Source organism: Wolffia australiana, chromosome 14, assembly GCF_029677425.1.
Source record: "Wolffia australiana isolate 7733 chromosome 14, ASM2967742v1".
Taxonomy (NCBI): domain Eukaryota; kingdom Viridiplantae; phylum Streptophyta; class Magnoliopsida; order Alismatales; family Araceae; genus Wolffia; species Wolffia australiana.
The window spans coordinates 4,065,313-4,083,773 of NC_135848.1; the positions used below are offsets into that span (position 1 = coordinate 4,065,313).

General features: G+C 38.9%; 1 protein-coding gene across 1 annotated transcript; it reads right to left on the bottom strand.

The window, feature by feature from the left end:
* Positions 1-6,253: 6,253 nt before the first annotated feature.
* On the bottom strand, positions 6,254-14,731 carry LOC144711792 (beta-galactosidase 5-like). The gene is made up of 19 exons (XM_078585849.1): positions 14,163-14,731; positions 13,997-14,092; positions 13,771-13,883; positions 13,602-13,668; positions 13,432-13,524; positions 13,193-13,336; positions 12,841-12,929; positions 11,962-12,067; positions 11,754-11,841; positions 11,469-11,587; positions 11,221-11,385; positions 10,958-11,133; positions 10,763-10,872; positions 10,533-10,642; positions 10,068-10,178; positions 9,870-9,983; positions 9,581-9,786; positions 8,195-8,534; positions 6,254-6,525 (listed from the first exon to the last, which is right to left on the bottom strand). Exons 1-19 carry the CDS (start codon positions 14,325-14,327, stop codon positions 6,406-6,408), a joined length of 2,532 nt encoding a protein of 843 aa, XP_078441975.1. The 5' UTR covers positions 14,328-14,731; the 3' UTR covers positions 6,254-6,405.
* Between the last annotated feature and the right edge of the window lie 3,730 nt (positions 14,732-18,461).

Consider the following 18,461-nt stretch of genomic DNA (forward strand, 5'->3'; position numbering starts at 1 on the left):
CCCACGTCACTTGCGTAAGGAAAAGTAAAAAAAACCCAATATACATTGTAAATTTCATATTTAATAAAATAAAGGCTCAAAAATACAAATAAATATATATTTCAACTTAGGAAAAGCATATCTTTCCTAATTTCATGTCAAAAATGTTCAAAAAATCATATTCTGACTCAAAAAATGTATTCTTTCAGAATCTGCGGTTAGAAAAATCTCAAAAAATACAGAAAATTCATAATACCATTCAAAAAATGAATTGAATCATTTTAAGCTTGATAAAATGCATATAGATAATTAATTTAATGCAAATAGACATGTAAATATGGTCATATTAAGCTACTAAAAATGCATGTTATCATGTATGCATATCCAACTATGGATGATGGGGGAAGAACAGTACTCCCAATATGGATCTTAAAAACATCCATTTTCAAGTCTGTATTAAATAAGGAATTGTTCTGAAGATGGAATGCGTGAATTTAATGGTTCATACTAACACATTATTCGCAGAGTTAGACATGCACATAAAAAACAAGTGGGGGGTATGCCAACATAGTAGTTAATGCCACAAAGAGCATGAAGTATTTGTGGAAGTCTGATCGATAGCTGGAGGGGTTGATTAAAAATTTTCAAGATATTATTTACATATGGAGCATGCCACTGTAGGTGTGGGTTTGATTAAAAAATCTAGAAATCTACATGAGATGAAAGAAACCCTCTGTTAGGCACTCAAGGTAGTTGATCATGGCAACACACTTGTACAAACATCTACCATTAGCCAAATATGTTTTCTGTGCACCATGATTGGTGTGCCAAGAGGACAACAATGAACTCTATAATGATTGATCCCTATATACAGCTTAAAATTTGGAGCAAGTCCACAACGCCCACCATCTTTGGGCATTGTGGACTTGATCCAAGTTTTAAGCTGTATATAGGGATCAATTATTATAGAGTTCAGTGTTGGCCTCTCATTTCTGGATTTTCATGATTCCATCATTGTGTCTGTTTTATTCTTTCTTGAAGTATGCAGTCCTTGTGTCAATATATACAAAGAGTTTCATAAAAACGTACAAGGGGATAGAGTATATTTCATGTGATAACATGGTGACTATTGCTATAATATCATTAATTTATACCTGTTTATTATCACATAAATGATCATATATGCATGCTATATGGCCTAGAAGGATTTCTTTAATTTTCATAGAATTTTTTATCTAATGGCATTTTATACAATTGTTCACAAAACATTTCTAAGGGAAATACTTTTTTCACGTTGAAATAATTTTTATGGAGTTATTTAAAATTTTTACATAGATTTAAAGGGGTTGGCATGAATTAATTCTGACTATTGTGAATGATTGGCTGCACCGATCATTACAAAAACATGTAATTATGCCATATGCCATTGTGACCTAAGCCCATTGCACGTGAGCACAGGTTTAAAAGTGCTAATGTGACTCCACAATTCATAGTGCCATGAAATATTCAAGGGCTATTGTTCTATCCTTCTCAGGAATAGATGTCATATGGTCACTGAGGTGGAGAAATAGATACAAAAACATTGAGTTCCATAAGTGAACATGGGTTAAATCTTCATATCTGTACAGGCCATAGAAATCCAAAAACAATTGGCACTAGCAACTATTAGAAAGATAATTAACGATGCATTATCTGATGATCCAGAATAATTTTGCACCAACATTTGGAGGGAGTTCCATAATTCTATGCTCTAACCATCCATCCCTATAAGCTTGAAGGAAAAGGGTTTAACCCTGTAAAAGTTTGTTTATAAATGGTATGTCAAGTGAGAGATATGATGTTCAGATCCATCAACAATTATGGGTGTTCTAGAGTTCATTGAAGTCTGGAGCGCCTGAGAGGTGGATGAGTTCATATTGAAGTATTAAATTACATGATGCTAGAAATGGTTAAGGACCCAATATGAGTTTTTTGGATATACATTATCATCATCTTATTAAAACCCCTTAGTTAGATCATCTTGAAGATTAAGGGTTTGTACATTTTAGTCAAATTCCTAAGTATGCATTTCGATGAATGTTCAATGTGCATTATACAAAGTCAACCCTCTTTAAATGGCTTTTCAATAGAGTAAAAAAGTTTATGTATATGAAGATAACCAACTTAATATGGTTCTAACTATGAAACTCATGTACGCATTGGATCACTAACTTAGTGTTTATAAAGACAATTGATGTGTGATCATCTAACCAACACAGAATTCCCTACCTATCATAGATATTTTTATATTAATTAATATTTTATTTTATAGAAGCTCAAATATAGATAAATTAAATTCAAATTTTATATTATTTTTAAATAAGATGATTTCAGATATCTAAAATGCTTTTTATGTCAAATTCATGGAGGAGATGCCATTATTATATTTACCATTTTATGCCTTAATTACTGAATTGAAAATTTGTAATTATGCCAATGCAAAATTGAAATAGTTATTGTGTTATTTTTCTCTCTCATTTAAAATTCATTTGATTATTACATTTTTAATACAAAAACATTTACTGCCCCTTTAAATTTTGAATTTATCTAGGAAGATCAAACCCTAATTTTCAATCATCCGTCCATGTCTCTTGGTGCAAATCACACAACAAAGAGAGCTTCAGATTTGGCCTTCTGCAAAGATTTACATCCTATTTTTGAGAGATATTTCAAGAATATTTTTCCTTTTGACACAATTCCAAATCCTTTAGAGTTAGAATCATGTTTTTAGTCAAGGTTTGAACAACTTACAAGGAGAAACATGTTGTGCACATGAGTTATCACTGTCAATGAGCTCAGCCTGAAGATTATCATATGGAGATTTTTTATAACTATTTTCTTATTTTTTGTTAACTTGAAGGTTATAGCTAACATCCATACAAATCCAGAGCCTCCAAAAACATGCCATCTGATGCAGGATTGAAGAAAATTCAAGGGGAACAATACTTTGACTCAACAATTCATGTTTTCAACAACCTTGGTCTAAATATTATCATTTGAAAAGTTTTGCTAACTTATTTTTATTCTGTTGAGTTTTGTTAACATCCATAAAAATCCATAGCTTCTATAATTGTGCCATTTGATGCAATATTGAAGAAGCTACTTGGGGGGACAATATTGTCACCCAAGATTTGTACCGACATCAACCTTGTCCTTAAGATCATTCTCCAAATATTTTTTCTAATTATTTTTTGTGTTTTATTTATATTAATATTTATTTATAAAATTAAAAATATCTAGAATAGTGATATTTGATGCAGTGTTGAATGAGTTACAGAGGAAAAAAAGAGGGAATTGAAAAACGTTGGAGAAAAAAAGTAACCACCTTGTAAGATGATTTACGAAAGATTCACAAGAGATCATATCATGAAATCAATTTGTGATAATTATTAGTCTCTCCTGATTTATGGTGCAGTATCTTATAAGTTATAGGCAAGAAAAGATTAAAACAGCAACAAGAGATTTGATGAAATCTCAAACAAAGAATCTTGATTTTCATAAGTCTTCAATCAGTGGTGTACTAGATCCTGAGAAAGATTAAACCCACGTCAATATAAAAAAGGAGATACAAGTAATATGAAGCAAAGAAAAGAATTGGGAGAGAGGAAAAAGCAAGGTATATTGAACCGTTTTGTTATACTTGATTGAATATTTGGTGTATTTTTTATTGAAATACTGATTATTTCTTATTGAATATACTTGAAAATATATTTTGTTAAAATTATCTGCAATGTTTCAGTATTTGTATTAATTAAATATATGATATTTAAGTGTATCCTAGTAGACTAAAGGAGTTGAGTCAAAGGAGGTCAACTATTGTCGCTCAGTGGAAGACTTTGAGGGTTGAGTCTGACAAAGCTTCATCAGAATTGTATTTTATTGTTATCCTTGATAGACTCTTTTACCAAGTGTTTGTCTTGGGGGCATTCACTTGAACCTGATTATGGTCCATCATCAACTCAGGCTGGATAACCCCAGACAGCATTAAGGATTAACCTAAGCTGCATAAAAAAATTAATTGGGTCATCCATATCCTCTACCTTTCCCCAAATAGGTAAAAAATATTTCATGTAACGGACCAGATAAGAAAGAATAACATTTAAAGGACCTTATTCATCCCCCCCCATAGGTCACACCTTAACCACTTAAACTATCACATCCCATTCCACTCATCAAAACCTTTTGGTTCACATCTGGATAGAGCAATACATATGTTCCTGCCCATTTGGTGTGTATGATTGATCCTGTGACCATTAATGTAGAGATTCAAAGGATAATAATGGGTGATCTTTTGAGAACAAGTTCACTAACTTGATTCTTATGAATCCCTGGATGGTATTATACCTATATGTTAAATAGATTAATTTATAATTATGCAAGTGGTCCTTAGACGGACAATACCAAAGGCACCATCTGGCTGGAAGGTTGTGTTTTGACTATCATATAGAAGTCTTTAATCATGAGATTTAAATAGGCTAAGCTCATGATGGGATCATCCACCTTTAGTATAAGAAGAGACTGCCTCGAGGGACCCAATATGATGAAGTCCTTAACAAGGTGGTGTACATATCAAATAAAGAATTCAACAATTATTTATCGATGCATCATCCCTAATTAGTATTATAGATAAGGATTTTACTGCAGACCATACCCTAATTCATACTAAGAGTTTCATACGGATAAGGCACTATAGATACATGGTTATTGATGACACAAAAATTTCCTGAAAGGGTTGACAAAGCCAAAGCCTATGCAACTTACAGAGTATACAAAGTAGCTTAGCAACTCACATGTTGGTGATCCAAGCTATCGATTGGATAAAATTGATCTTAAAATAAATAATTTATATGATTTATATATTAAATTAATTGAAATATAATAAAGAGTTGTTAGGCTTATGAAGTCAGTAACTGGTCCACTACATGGACATTGGAGAATATACTTATATTTTTTAGTTTTATGGAAAATTATGGTTAAGTATAGGTATCAAAATGATAAGAAGTTCATCCTAGACTGATGAAGGCACTTGTTGAGTTGACGATGAATAGTTTTAACATGATGAGGATGACATTGTTGCATCTAAAGGCTACACAGGAACAGTGTGCGATGACTCATTTCAGGAACCAAAGGGATCACGAATTTGAAACAATAAAAGGTGATTCAATCATTATGTTCTGATTTTTTGAAAATTTCTGCTATGATTCTGTTTTTAATTTCCGATGTAAAAATCATCTTTGGATCACCGATCATGGCCACAAAATTCAATTGTGTCTGTGTGTGTCTACCCATCTCTACTTTCCACCTTTTTCTACTCATTGTCTCTCTCTTATTTACCTACATCAATCTAAAATCCGTCATATCATATATACATCTGTCTATCTCTCCATATTTCATATAAATATTCATCTGTCTATCTCTACCTGGCCGATAATAAGTTATCAGGGAGGAGAGATAATAAGTGAGAGAGAAAAAACCCGGCCGTCAAAAGCAGCAGTTGCTCTGTTTCTCTCTCTATGTCTTCTTTTGAGAAGTGACAAGTTATCCTAGTAAAACCAGCTCCCCCTAGACAAGTCATTCTCTCTCTAGTTCTCTTTCTAGATCTAACCTCTTCCCCGTAGACCTACTCTTTATCTTTCTCTCTCTAGCTCTATCCCGTTCCCCTATGATGTTTTTACAGATTTCGATAGTTCTTTCTAGATTTAGAGAGAAGGAGATATGACAGGGAAGCAGGGTCTCTCTCTAAATCTCTGCCTCAAATCCTTCAACGGGAGTGTGTACTTTTGCTAAGGCCTAGAGAGATAGAGTATACAGGGAGAAACGACGCAGAATCTATCAATATCTCTTTCTCTCTCTATTTTCTTCCCCTTAATAGTTAATCCTCAATGTAAATGCTCTCTCCTCTTTCTCTCTCTATTCTCTTTCCCTTAATCCTCAATGTAAATCCTCTCTTCTTTTTCTCTCTCTATTCTCTTACCCTTGATCTTCAATGTAAATCCTCTCTCTATTCTCTTTCCCTTAATCCTAAATGTAAAACCTCTATCTTTCTCTTTCTCTCTCTATTCTCTTCCCCTTAATCACAAATGTAGAACCTCTCCCGACGTCTTTCTCTCTCTACCCCGTTCCCTCCATTATGTTTTACAGACTTACAGGAGTTCTACATAAATTTAGAGAGAGAAAGATCAAACCGTGAGGCGGAGTCTCTCTCTCGTTCCCTCGACGCGATAATGCCAGGGACTAGAGAGAGAAAGTAAATATAGAGACGAAACACAGCAGCCCAGAGTAGAAATAGAAAGAGAATCTCTCTCTAGCTCTCTGTATCTCACTCTACCTCTTCCCCTGTAGTGAGAGGATGTACACTTGAGCGGGAAGAGAGAGAAAATAGAAAGATCAGAACTTGGGAGAGCAAATCGCCTCGACGGCCACCTGTTTCAAGACGTTGGGGCACGGATCCCCCCCGAAGCTCTCCGCCGTTATCGACAGGGCACACCTCTCCTGCCCAATGCACCTCTGCAAAAAACAGTCACCACAAGAGAGAGAAATTAGAGTGAGAAACAACGGAAGAGAGAGAAGAGAGCAGAGAGAGAAACATGGGACTCAGCGAAGAGAAGAGAGTAGAGAAAGAAAGGGAAGAGAGCAGAGAGAGAAACATTGGACCCAGCGGAGAAGAGAGGAGAGTGTAAGAAACGGAAGAGAGAGAAACATTGGACCCAGCAAAGAAAAGGAGTGAGAGAGAGAGGAAGCAGAGAGAGAAACATGAGAGACACGCGGACCCATGCCGAAGAGATGAGAGAGAAAATGAGGAGAGAGACACGGACGAACCGTCATGAGACTCGGATGAGAGAGAAACACGGGAACACCATACCGACTACCCAGAAAAAAAACTGGCGCGAAGCATGCATGAAAATTGAAGAGACTTAAAGCGAGGAATCAAGGCCAGACCCAGCATCGAAATCGGAAGAGAGAGAAAGTGAAGAGAGAGAGAGAGAGAGAGACATTATTCGAGAGGGAAGGAGCAGACCCAACATCAAGAGAGTAAGAGAGAGAAAGTGGGCAGACCCATCTCATCATAAAAAAATGGGGACGAGAGAAAGTGGGCAAACCCAGAATCAAAATCTGAAGAGAGAGAAAGTGGGCAGACCCAGTATTAAATCCGAAGAGAGAAAATGGGACAGATTCAGTATCAAAATCCAATGAGAGAGAAAGTGGGGAGAGCCCGCATCAAAATACGAAGAGAGAGAAAGTGGGCACACCCTGCATCAAAATTTGGAGGAGAGAGAAAGTGGGCAGACCCATCATCAAAATCCGAAGAGAGAGAAAGTGAGCAGACCATCAACAAAAGCCGAAGAGAGAGAAAATGAGTGGACCCATCATCAAAATCCGAAGAGGGAGAAACTGGGCACACCCTGCATCAAAAATTGGAAGAGAGAAAATGCGCAAACCCATCACCAAAAATCGGAAGATATAAAGAGAGAGTGGGAACCGAAGGACACCTTCCACGACGAGAGAGAAACGGAAGAGAGAGAAAGAGAGGAGAGAGAAAATGCGCAAACCCATCACCAAAATCGGAAGATATAGAGAGATAGAGAGAGAGTAAGAACCGAAGGCCATCTTCCGAAACAAAAAAGACGGGAACCCAGGAAGGAAAATCGAAGAGAGTTCGAAGAGAGAGAAAGAGAGGAGAGAGAAAATGCGCAAACCCATCACCAAAATCGGAAGATATAGAGAGATAGAGAGAGAGTAAGAACCGAAGGCCATCTTCCGAAACAAAAAAGACGGGAACCCAGGAAGGAAAATCGAAGAGAGTTCGAAGAGAGAGAAAGAGAGGAGAGAGAAAATGCGCAAACCCATCACCAAAATCGGAAGATATAGAGAGATAGAGAGAGACTGGGGACCGAAGGGCACCTTCCGAGACAGAAAAGACGGGAACCCAGGAAGGAAAATCGAAGAGAGAGAAATCGTAGAGAGAGAAATCGAAGAGAGAGAAAATACGAAAACCCATCACCAAAACCGGAAGATATAGAGAGAGAGATAGAGAGCGAGAACCGAAGGGCACCTTCCGAGACAGAAAAGACGGGAACCCAGGAAGGAAAATCGAAGAGAGAGAGAGAGAGAGAGAGAAATCGTAGAGAGAGAAAGGGAAGAGAGAGAAAGAGAGGAGAGAGAAAGGAAGGTGGACCTTCTCAAGAACGGAGCGAGAGTTGGGGGAGTGGCACGGGCCCTCCTGGAAGCTCCCGCAGAAGCCCGTCGGCGTGCCGAAGCTCGCAAATTTGACGGCCGAGATCGACTGCCCCGCCGAACACCGCAGATCAACTCTCGCCGCCGGCCGCGCTTCCTCCGCCCTGCCGTATCTCTCCATCTGAAAATTCCTGACCGTCGGATGAATCTCCGACACGTCCGCGCAGACGCCGCAGACCGTCCGTTTCACCAGCGAGATCTTCTCCGCCGCCCCCCCCACCTCCTCGAACACCACCAGCAGGTTCCCCGATGGCTGCAACCACGATCTCGGCAGATGATACCTGGCCAAAAATCATGATAATGATGATGCTGATAAGAATTCATCATGATAATAATCATCATCATCATCATAACAACATGTAGACCAAAGTAAAAAACACTGCCGTGAACATAAACAAGAAAACGGAGGGTGATTTTGATGCTTGCGGGTAAACTTTAATAAGATTAATCATGATTGATAGTCAATAAGAATAATAAAAGAAAATTGCAAAAAAAAAAACTGATGATGATGAAAGAAACATAGTGAAGAAGACGATTATGATGATGAAGCGAACTGATAATAATAGGATTATTGATGCCAAACGAAGATCATTATGCTGAGAAAAACCAAAAACAATGAGGAGCTTATGCCGACAGTGAGTAAGAATAATGCTAAACACAATTTATAAAATAGAAGTCATAGCCAACATAAAGATGAAGATGATGATGATAATGAAGATGGTGAAGATGGTGAAAGTCAAGATGAAGATCAAAATGATGGTGAAGATGATGATGATGATGATGATGGTGAAGATGATGATGATGATGATGGTGAAGATGATGATGATGATGAAGATGGTGAAGGTGATGATGATGATGAAGATGGTGAAGATGATGATGATGATGATGAAGAAGATGGTGAAGACGATGATGATGATGGTGAAGATGATGATGATGGTGGTGAAGATGATGATGATGATAATGAAGATGGTGAAAATCAAGATGAAGATGATGATGATGATGATGATGGTGAAGATATGATGATGATGGTGAAGATGATGATGATGATGGTGAAGATGATGATGACGATGGTGAAGATGACGATGATGGTGAAAATGAAGATGAAGATGATGATGATGACAAGAAAATAGTGAAAATGAAGATGAAGATGATGATGATGGTGATGATGATGATGACAAGAAAATGGTGAAAATGAAGATGAAGATGATGATGATGATGATGATGGTGAAGATGATGATGATGACGATGATGATGATGACGATGATGATGACGATGATGATGACGATGATGATGATGATGATGATGATGATGATGATGACTTCCTCACCACCGCTGCGTCGGGCCGCCGCAGCCGGCCTGGCATTTGGGAGGCCGATAGGTTCCTTTGTAGTTGCAACCGGCGCAGTAGCCTTCCGGCGCGGCGGCCGTCCAGTACCTCCCCACGCTCTGCCCGTTGACCCAAATCTGCCCCTTCCCCATGCTGCCCATGTCCAGCGCAAGCGGCTCGTCCCCTCCAGGAGCATCAAAATGAGCCTGCAGAGAACATTACTTATCCTGTTCCAACGGCAAAGATTGAATTCTTTACTTTCTTCTGTTCTATACACTTTACTGCTGACCTTGTACCAAGTTAAGGGCTGCAGGTTCTGACCCACTAAAGATCCTGCCATCCACTCCACTGAGGAGGTTCCTTCTAGTGAATTGAGGTTCATGGCCTCTCCTCTGAGCCCAACCTGATTAAAAGAAAAATAACATGATCTAGTCGGCATTTGCTCTTCTTCAACATAAAGTTGAGAAATTAGAAGAAAGTTTAAGACCTGGTAGGACCATTGCTGCCAGGTGAGGTCTCTTCTTCCTTCGTCTAACCCGTGGAGACCGACCGGGCCCACCACTCCGGTGCTCCACGTCTCGTAATGGGCTCCAACGTTCTTCACAAGCATGGAACAGAAAAATTGTGGAGAAGCAAATCAACAAAGGTTAAAAATTATGAAAAAGGGAAGCAGAGTTATGGGTTAGGGGAGAGGAATATCTACAAAGATTCTGATAGGAACCTGATTGGGCCAATGGAACAAGGCAAATTATCACCCAAGAAGAAGAATACAGAGGGAAACGATGACGAGTGGAAGATGATGATGATGATGATGGCAAATTATCACCTTATTCATCCGATGAACCATCTGATGACGAATTCCTCGTCATCTCATCATTATCTAGTCATGGTTTCATGCCAAAAAACGGATGATAAATTTTAAGGATGAAGTGAGAGAAGAGGGGGGGCTGACCGGAAGTCCCATGGCCACGCTGAGGAGGGCAATTCGGTTTGACCCGGCTCGAAGATTGACCTCCCCAGTGTAAGTGAAACGTTTATATTCCCTTGTACCATATGCAGACCCTGTTGAAGTCACAAAGTCGTCCCCATGCGTCATGTTATAATGATGAAAATCTATATTGGTGTTTGTTTTTCAACCAATTTCCCAATTTGATGATACATGAAGTTGCAAAGCAACCAGACCTGAAAGTTTCCCATTGATAAAAACATGCAATGCGTGTCCTGCAGACTCTAGGGCGAGAGTTGGAAGCTTCCCTCCTCTCAGAAAAGACTCAGACGTCTTGATGTCAACACTGAAGTTCAAGAAATCAAGCTTAACTTAAATATTTGATTTTGAAATATATGAAAAAAAAATTAATTTTCCATCAAAACTCTTACCTAGTAATGTACCATAAATAATCACTTCTGTCCCTGGTGACATTGATCTGCTCCAGGAGACCCACGGTTGTGAACAAGTTGTCGCCCATCGATGCGACTTCCTCGTCATATTTTTCCCATGAGAGTGAAAGCTCTCCGGTTTCTTCCATATTCTTTTGGGATGTTTGAACACCAACCTGCACATAGATTTAACAATCGTAAAAACAAAATTTTAATAATTTTTATAAATAAAAAGAGAAGAGAAAAAGGGTACTTCACCGTACCTTTGCCGTATTAAAAACTACATTTCGGCAGTCGGGAAGAATACTTATTGACCAGGGTGGAAGAGCGTAATGCATGTTGTTGAACAGAACCTTAGCGGTGGTATTAGAGTCAAAATTGGAGAGAAAAGCGGCGCATTCTCCATTACCAGAAGAAAAGATGTGAGCCTGCCAAGATTGGAAAGATGAAAAAATGCTCAGTCTTTAAAATGAATAATGCTTGATAACGCAAATAAAAAGATATTATTAACCTGCTGATAATTGCCTAATGATTGTACAGTTGGTTTTGATGAAACTAATGCACTTTCGCACAGTTTTATGGCCTTGTGCAGTTCTTTCAGGTGCCCATATTTTGGTTCTCTTATCGTACCTGCCCACGACGCAGAGAAAGAAAGCCGATACCACACCAAAAATAAAATTTAGCACATCACTGTAAAAATGTTTCAGAAATATTATGGAAAAATTATTGCTAAAGAGTAAAGTTATCTAATATATCGGAAACCAGATAACGCACATGAATAAGTATAAACCCTTACCATATTCATCGATTGGTGCATCATAATCATAGCTAGTTGTGATAAATGGGCCTCCGGCTGTGCGCCCAAAGTTGGTGCCACCATGATACTGCACATATAATTCCAAGAAGGTTCAACTAATGAAGACAAATGAGTAGCAAGTCATCAGATTCAAGGAAAAACTTTGGGCTAAATTTTAATTCGAGAAAAACTTTGTGAATGAGCTGACCATGTAATAGTTAACCAAAGATCCCCCCACTTGAATAAACCGTGCCACTGCGAAAGCCAAATCCTCAACCGGCCGTTTCTTCACCGTCCCGCCAAATTCCGTGAACCTTAGATTGCAAGCAGGACACAAAACAGAAGATTGTCAGCTGGGTCTCTCTCTCTCTCTCTCTCTCTCTCTCTCTCTCTCTCTCTCTCTCTCTCTCTCTCTCTCTCTCTCTCTCTCTCTCTCTCTCTCTCTCTCTCTCTCTCTCTCTCTCTCTCTCTCTCTCTCTCTCTCTCTCTCTCTCTCTCTCTCTCTCCGTTTCTCTCTCTCTCCCTCTCTCTTCTCCATCTCTCTCCCCCCCTCCCTCTCCTCCATCTCTTTCTCTCTCTCCCCTTTCTCTCTCCCTCTCTCTTCTCCATCTCCCCCCCTCCCTCTCTCTCCTCCATCTCTTTCTCTCTCTCCCCTTTCTCCCTCCCTCCCTCTCTCTCTCTCCTCCATCTCTCTCTCCCTCCCCTCCGTCTCTCTCCCTCCCCCCTCCATCTCTCTCTCTCCATCCCCCCTCCATCTCTCTTTCTACCTCCCGCCTCCATCTCTCTCTCTCTTTCTGCCTCCCTCCATCTCTCCCTCTCCTCCATCTCTCTCTCCTTCCTCCATCTCTCTCTCTCTCCTCCCCTCCATCTCTCTCTCTCCCTCCCCCTTCATCTCTCTTTCTACCTCACCCCTCCATCTCTCTCTCTCCCTCCCCTCTCCATCTCTCTCTACCTCCCCTCTCCCTCTCTCTCTTTCTCTCTCCCACCCCCTCCATCTCTCTCTCTCCCTCCCCCCTCCCTCTCTATCTATTTTTCTGTCCCACCATCTTCCACTCTCTCCCTCTCCTGCACTGGGGTAGGAGCTAACCAGCCAGTCCAAGCTTCAGTCCACAGCATAGGCTTGTATGGCTTGTTGGGTATGAAACTGTCACAGTAGAAGCCATTGCACGTGTTTATCTGTTCCATAGAAATGTAACACATCACAATAAGAAAGCATGCACCAATCCAAGACAAACCACAGGAAAATGAAACGATAAAATTAGATTTTTCATGAAGATTGTTCCAAAATATGGAAGGATGCATCAATCCCAGCCAAACCACAGAAAATAGACCAAAATTAGATTTTCTCATACAGATTGTCTCAATATCATTAAATGCCGAAAATAACTCTAAGAACAATTATGGATAATTTTATTCCTAAAATATGAAAATAAACCCACCACAGGATCCGGGGCATCCTCTTCCTTGCACATAGACCACGGAACGCCGGTTTTTAGACCCACAGCCATTTCTGCAGCCCAGGTCATGTAAGAGTGGCCAGCTTGTCCGAGGGATTTGCTCTCCGGCCCATATTCATTTTCGATCTGCAAATAAATTCACAAAATTTTCAAAAATAAAAATTATTTGCATACTGAATTGCCCAAATTCCATTGAAAGTTAGGATTTGGGAAGAACATGCCTGCGTCAAGATGATAGGACCACCCTGTGACTCGAAAAGCGACTCGGCCTTCATCATGTCTACAATTTTGGTGACAAATCCTTGCATCGCCGCCTGAAGAAAATAATTGTTAAAAGAGGAAGTTTTGATAAAAAATGGATTATTATAATTACAAACAGGAATTGTTGAACCTTAAAGGGCTCGTTGTCCGTCCTGAAGCTAACTCCAGGCACATACTTAAGCCAAACAGGAAGCCCACTGGAAGAAAACAATTCAATTCAATTCAAAAACCCAAAAGACAGAATGAAAATTTAAAAATAAATTGCAAAAAAATTATGAAAAATCTCGAAAGAAGGGTACCCAAAGTTCCACTCGGCGCAGACATACGGCCCCACACGGAGAATTACGTAGAGGCCTGCATCTCTCACTGTTTTCACAAATCTCACAAGATTATACCTCCCCTCGAAGACATACTGCAAGAAATTCAACAAAATCAGAGACATGGTCAAAACAAACTACAGAAAACAAGACTGTACGATCCTACATTGCTGGTAAGAAGATCAAAAAACGAAGTTAAGGATAGTACATTGCCAGGAGAGGGCTCGTGACCGTCCCAAAAGATGTAAGTCTCCACCGCATCAAGCCCACCTTCTTTAGCCTTCTGAATCAGCCCTTCCCACATCTGAAAAAAAGAGAAAAAAAAACTAAGAGAAACCCAGATTCAGAGACAGAAAAAGAAGACAGATGCTCACATCTGGAGTGCTTCTGGGGTAATGAATGGCGCCAGAGAAGAGAATCCTTCGTTTCCCATCGATAATCAGAGACTTCCCATCATAAGTCACAGCACATTGCGCAACCAAAGGCAGCAACAACAGCGACAGAACCCACATTGCCAAGAGATCCGCCCTCGTCCCCATTTTCGCTTCTTCCTCCGAAGAAACGAAATGGGTTTGGTTGGATGGAGGGAAACTCAAAAACCCACTAAAGAAATCTCTCAGAAATGCGGGAAAGAGGAGGGAGAAGTGAGAAAAAGGGTAAGAGAAGTGATGGGTCTCTTCCCCTTTCTCTCTCTGGCCTTCTCTTGGGGTTTTCTGGACTGGCGTGAAGGGAAACTCGAAAACCCACTAAAGAAATCTCTCAGAAATGCGGGAAAGAGGAGGGAGAACCGAGAAAGAGAGTAGAGAAGTGATGGGTCTCTTCCCCTTTCTCTCTCTGGAGTCTGACCTTCTCTCTGAACTTCTCTTGGGGTTTTCTGGAGTGGTGTGAAGGGTGACAGAGGGTACGGCCAAAGCTACCAACTGGGTCTGTTGGGGATGCGCTCGTGAGGGATCACATGCCGCGTCAAGTTAAAAATTGAACGCTCCCCTGAACGTGGGAGAGAGGGAACCGCGCCTTTTGTGCACTCTGGAGTGTGACCACGTCCACCGACACTCGGTTTGAAATAAAAGCTCCTGAATTTCCTCATCAACTCTTGTGGGGAGTGCTGCTAGTGGATGTATTGGGTGTAATTCTGAATGGGTTGTGAGATTTTACATGATTAGTTGTGGTTCTGAGAATAGAAGAAGTGAAATTCAAGTATGTGAAGTTATAAACTTATGTTGGGATGGTAGGATACCGTAACGGGCAGGGCAAGCACGAGTTCTAGAACATGGGTTCATACATATAATTCTGAATGGGTGGTGAGATTTTTAATGATTAGTTGTGGTTCTGAGTTAATAAGACATAAAATTCAAGTATGTGAAATTGTGAAGTTATAAACTTATGTTGGGATGGTAGGATACGTTAACGGGCAGGGCAAGCTTTAGGTCTAGAACATGGGTTCATCCATATAATTATGAATGGGTTGTGAGATTTTTAATGATTAGTTGTAGTTCTGGGATAAGGAGAAGTAAAATTCAATTATGCGAAGTTATAAACTTAAGTTTAGGCTGCTAGGATGCCATGACGGCAGGGCAAGCACGAGTTTTAGAGCACGGGTTCATTCATATAATTATGAATGGGTTGTGAGATTTTTAATGATTAGTCGTAGTTATAATTTTCAAGTATGTGAATTTATAAACTTATGTTAAGCTGCTAGGATGCCTTGACGGGCAGGCCAAGCACGAGTTCTAGAACATGGGTTCATTAAAAAAAAAAAGATAATTATTTGATAAATCTCCCCATCAATGTTCTCTATCCATCTTCAAAGGAATAAAATTCAAAGGAGTTCTAGATACAAAGCAGTAAAATTAAAGTATGTGAAGTTATAAACTTATGTTAAGCTGCTACGATACCTTGACGGCCAGGGCAAGGACGAGTTTCTAGAACACATGTTCATTAAAAAAGTTAAGATCTTATTTGATAAATCTCCCGTCAATGTCCATCAATGTGCATCTTCGTCTGTAAATTCCAATGCTGATATCAGGTTCAATTCTGATCAAAATTTGTCTACGACCATATATTGACATTGCTACGGTAATCGAACTTCTGATCAGAACTTCTGTCATAGTCCCAAGTTGGGGCCACGTAACTAAGAGGGGGTGGCAAGGCCTTTAGGATACTGTGTCCGAAGGGCAACTACAAGTTCTAGAACACAAGTTCATCCATATGCATCTCTCTCTTGTTAATATTTTTTAAAAAAGTCTTATTTTATCATTATCATCATCAAACGTTCTCTGTTTGTCTCCACTTCCACATGTGTCTTCATCAATAAATTACATTCGGTGTCAAATTATGACAACATGTTCAATTCTGATCAAAATTTGAGTATGATCGCAATGTCATGCTGACGAAAATTTCACTATGGTAAAATCAGCTTTTAGAAACAAATCTCTTATTAGAATCAGAGTTTGATAACCATATGTATTGATAAAATATCATGATCAAACACTGATTCTGATGAAACATTAGATCAGCTCAAATTTGATACTAATATTAATCCGATTGGGATCCTAATTAGTTTTTTTTATCAAAATCAACCCTCTTATCAGAACCTATCATCAGATTCAAAACTTGATCAGCATAGGTTATCGGTTAAAGGTCCTAATCAAATGTTGGCTCTTGTCAAAATCCGATTAGGACCAGAGTGAAATTCTGATTAGAGTTGATTTGACCCGAAGCCAACTTTTGATTAGAACCTTTGATTGTGATATGAAAAATACTCTAATAGTGATGTCCCAGTGGCACACCACAAGGAGTGGGGGCAAATCATTATGCATGGAGAAACAATATCTCAATAAGAGCATATGCATCATTTATAACACATGAACTCTCAGGTTGATATCATGCAATTACATGTTTTGTGTATTTACATAATTAAATGTGTTTTTTATCGATCCTAAAAATATATATATATATATTTAGAGTGATATTCTCATTATTTTGGATTTATTGGTATTTGTAGGGGATTTTTTGACATTGCGTTTTCAAAGAAATGAATTTTCTGATTTGGAATATTTATGATTTTTCTTGACATTTGTGGATATATTAATTTTCTTTGTCAGAATATCTATTTTTACGATTTTATTATTTAGGTTTTATTTTATGGGGATTATTTAATAGATTTATCTTGGCACATGTCGCCATTCGATTTGATCAAATGGCACCCAATCACCACTTTTGGCATTCAATTAACAGTTAATCATTGCAAAAAGGAGTCATAACAACCGATGATTGGTTAACACAATTTAGTTTTTAACACAATTTGTGGGGAAATTTATTGAGTTGTTGCTTTAAATAAAAACTGCACAGTTATTTTTAATGCATAATTATTATGTGGACTATGCCAAAATCCAAATCTGATAAAACTGATTATATAACAATTAATATCACATCCCAAAAAATGTCCCTGGCATAGCCCCCCTCAAACTGAAGAATAGACTACCAATGGCGCTTTCAGGGATAGAGATCCCAATGGTTAAACAAAGTTAATTATATTGCATTAATTTACACAAACGTATGACATGTATATGCATGCCTCGTATGTTGTGAGGTGACCAACACAAAAATCTATTGGAAGGTAGTCAAGAGCATGAATGTATTTTAGAGACATTTCCATGTTATTCATTATAAGTGATAAGATGAGCCAAGGGAAGAGATAAGGGAAAGGTGTCTCATTAATGATGCCACAACAAAATTATGCAAGGAGCAGAGACACTTCATTATGCCTCAAGGAAAAATATCCCATGAAGAACAAATGCATGACAATATCCCACACGTTCTAAACATTCCCATTCTAAGAATACTTGAGAAGGATATATAAGTATCTGGATAGAATAATATTATCTAGCCTCACTCATATGATGAATATGGTTGATCATGTATCCATTAGTGTGGAGACACTTGGGATAAATAGTGGGTGATCTTTAGTGGAAAGTTAATTGAATCGATCCATACAAATCCCTTGATGGTATTATACCAAATTATCAAAAATGTTTATTTATGTCACAGATGTGTGAGTGGTCTTTGGACTTGAGACACCAAAGATATATTGTGGATGTACAGTTGTACTTTGACTATGATCTATGAGTCCCTAATCATGGGTTTCTAATAGGTCTTAGTTAGGGTGCATCAAGAAGTTCAGGAAGACAATTGAGTGGTTAAGATGGCATCTTCCACCCTCGGTGTAAGAGGAAATATCTCAAGGAAGATGATGGAATGAAGTCCTTGGCCAAGGTAGTGAAATATTAGATACGAGTTCTCCGATGATTTCTGAATGCATTAGTACTATCTTTGATGACTGATTAGGGTTTGACAATTGACCATACCCTAAAGCCATCCAAGGAGCATCGAGTGGGCAAGGGACTATACTTACACAATTACCTACGATGAACATGTTCCACGAGTGAGTAGATACACACTCCTTTGTATCTTCTAGAGCATAAGTTGTAGCTTGACACCCCACGAGTTGGAGACTCGACCTATCGATTGAGTTAAATCTATCTGACACTAATTAGTCTATATGATGATATGGTTAATTAATTTTGAAAGCCAACAAAGGTTATCGGTTTGTTGGAGTCATTAACTAGACCTAGAGGCTCACACTCAAATGATCTTTTAGAGGTCAGAAGAAA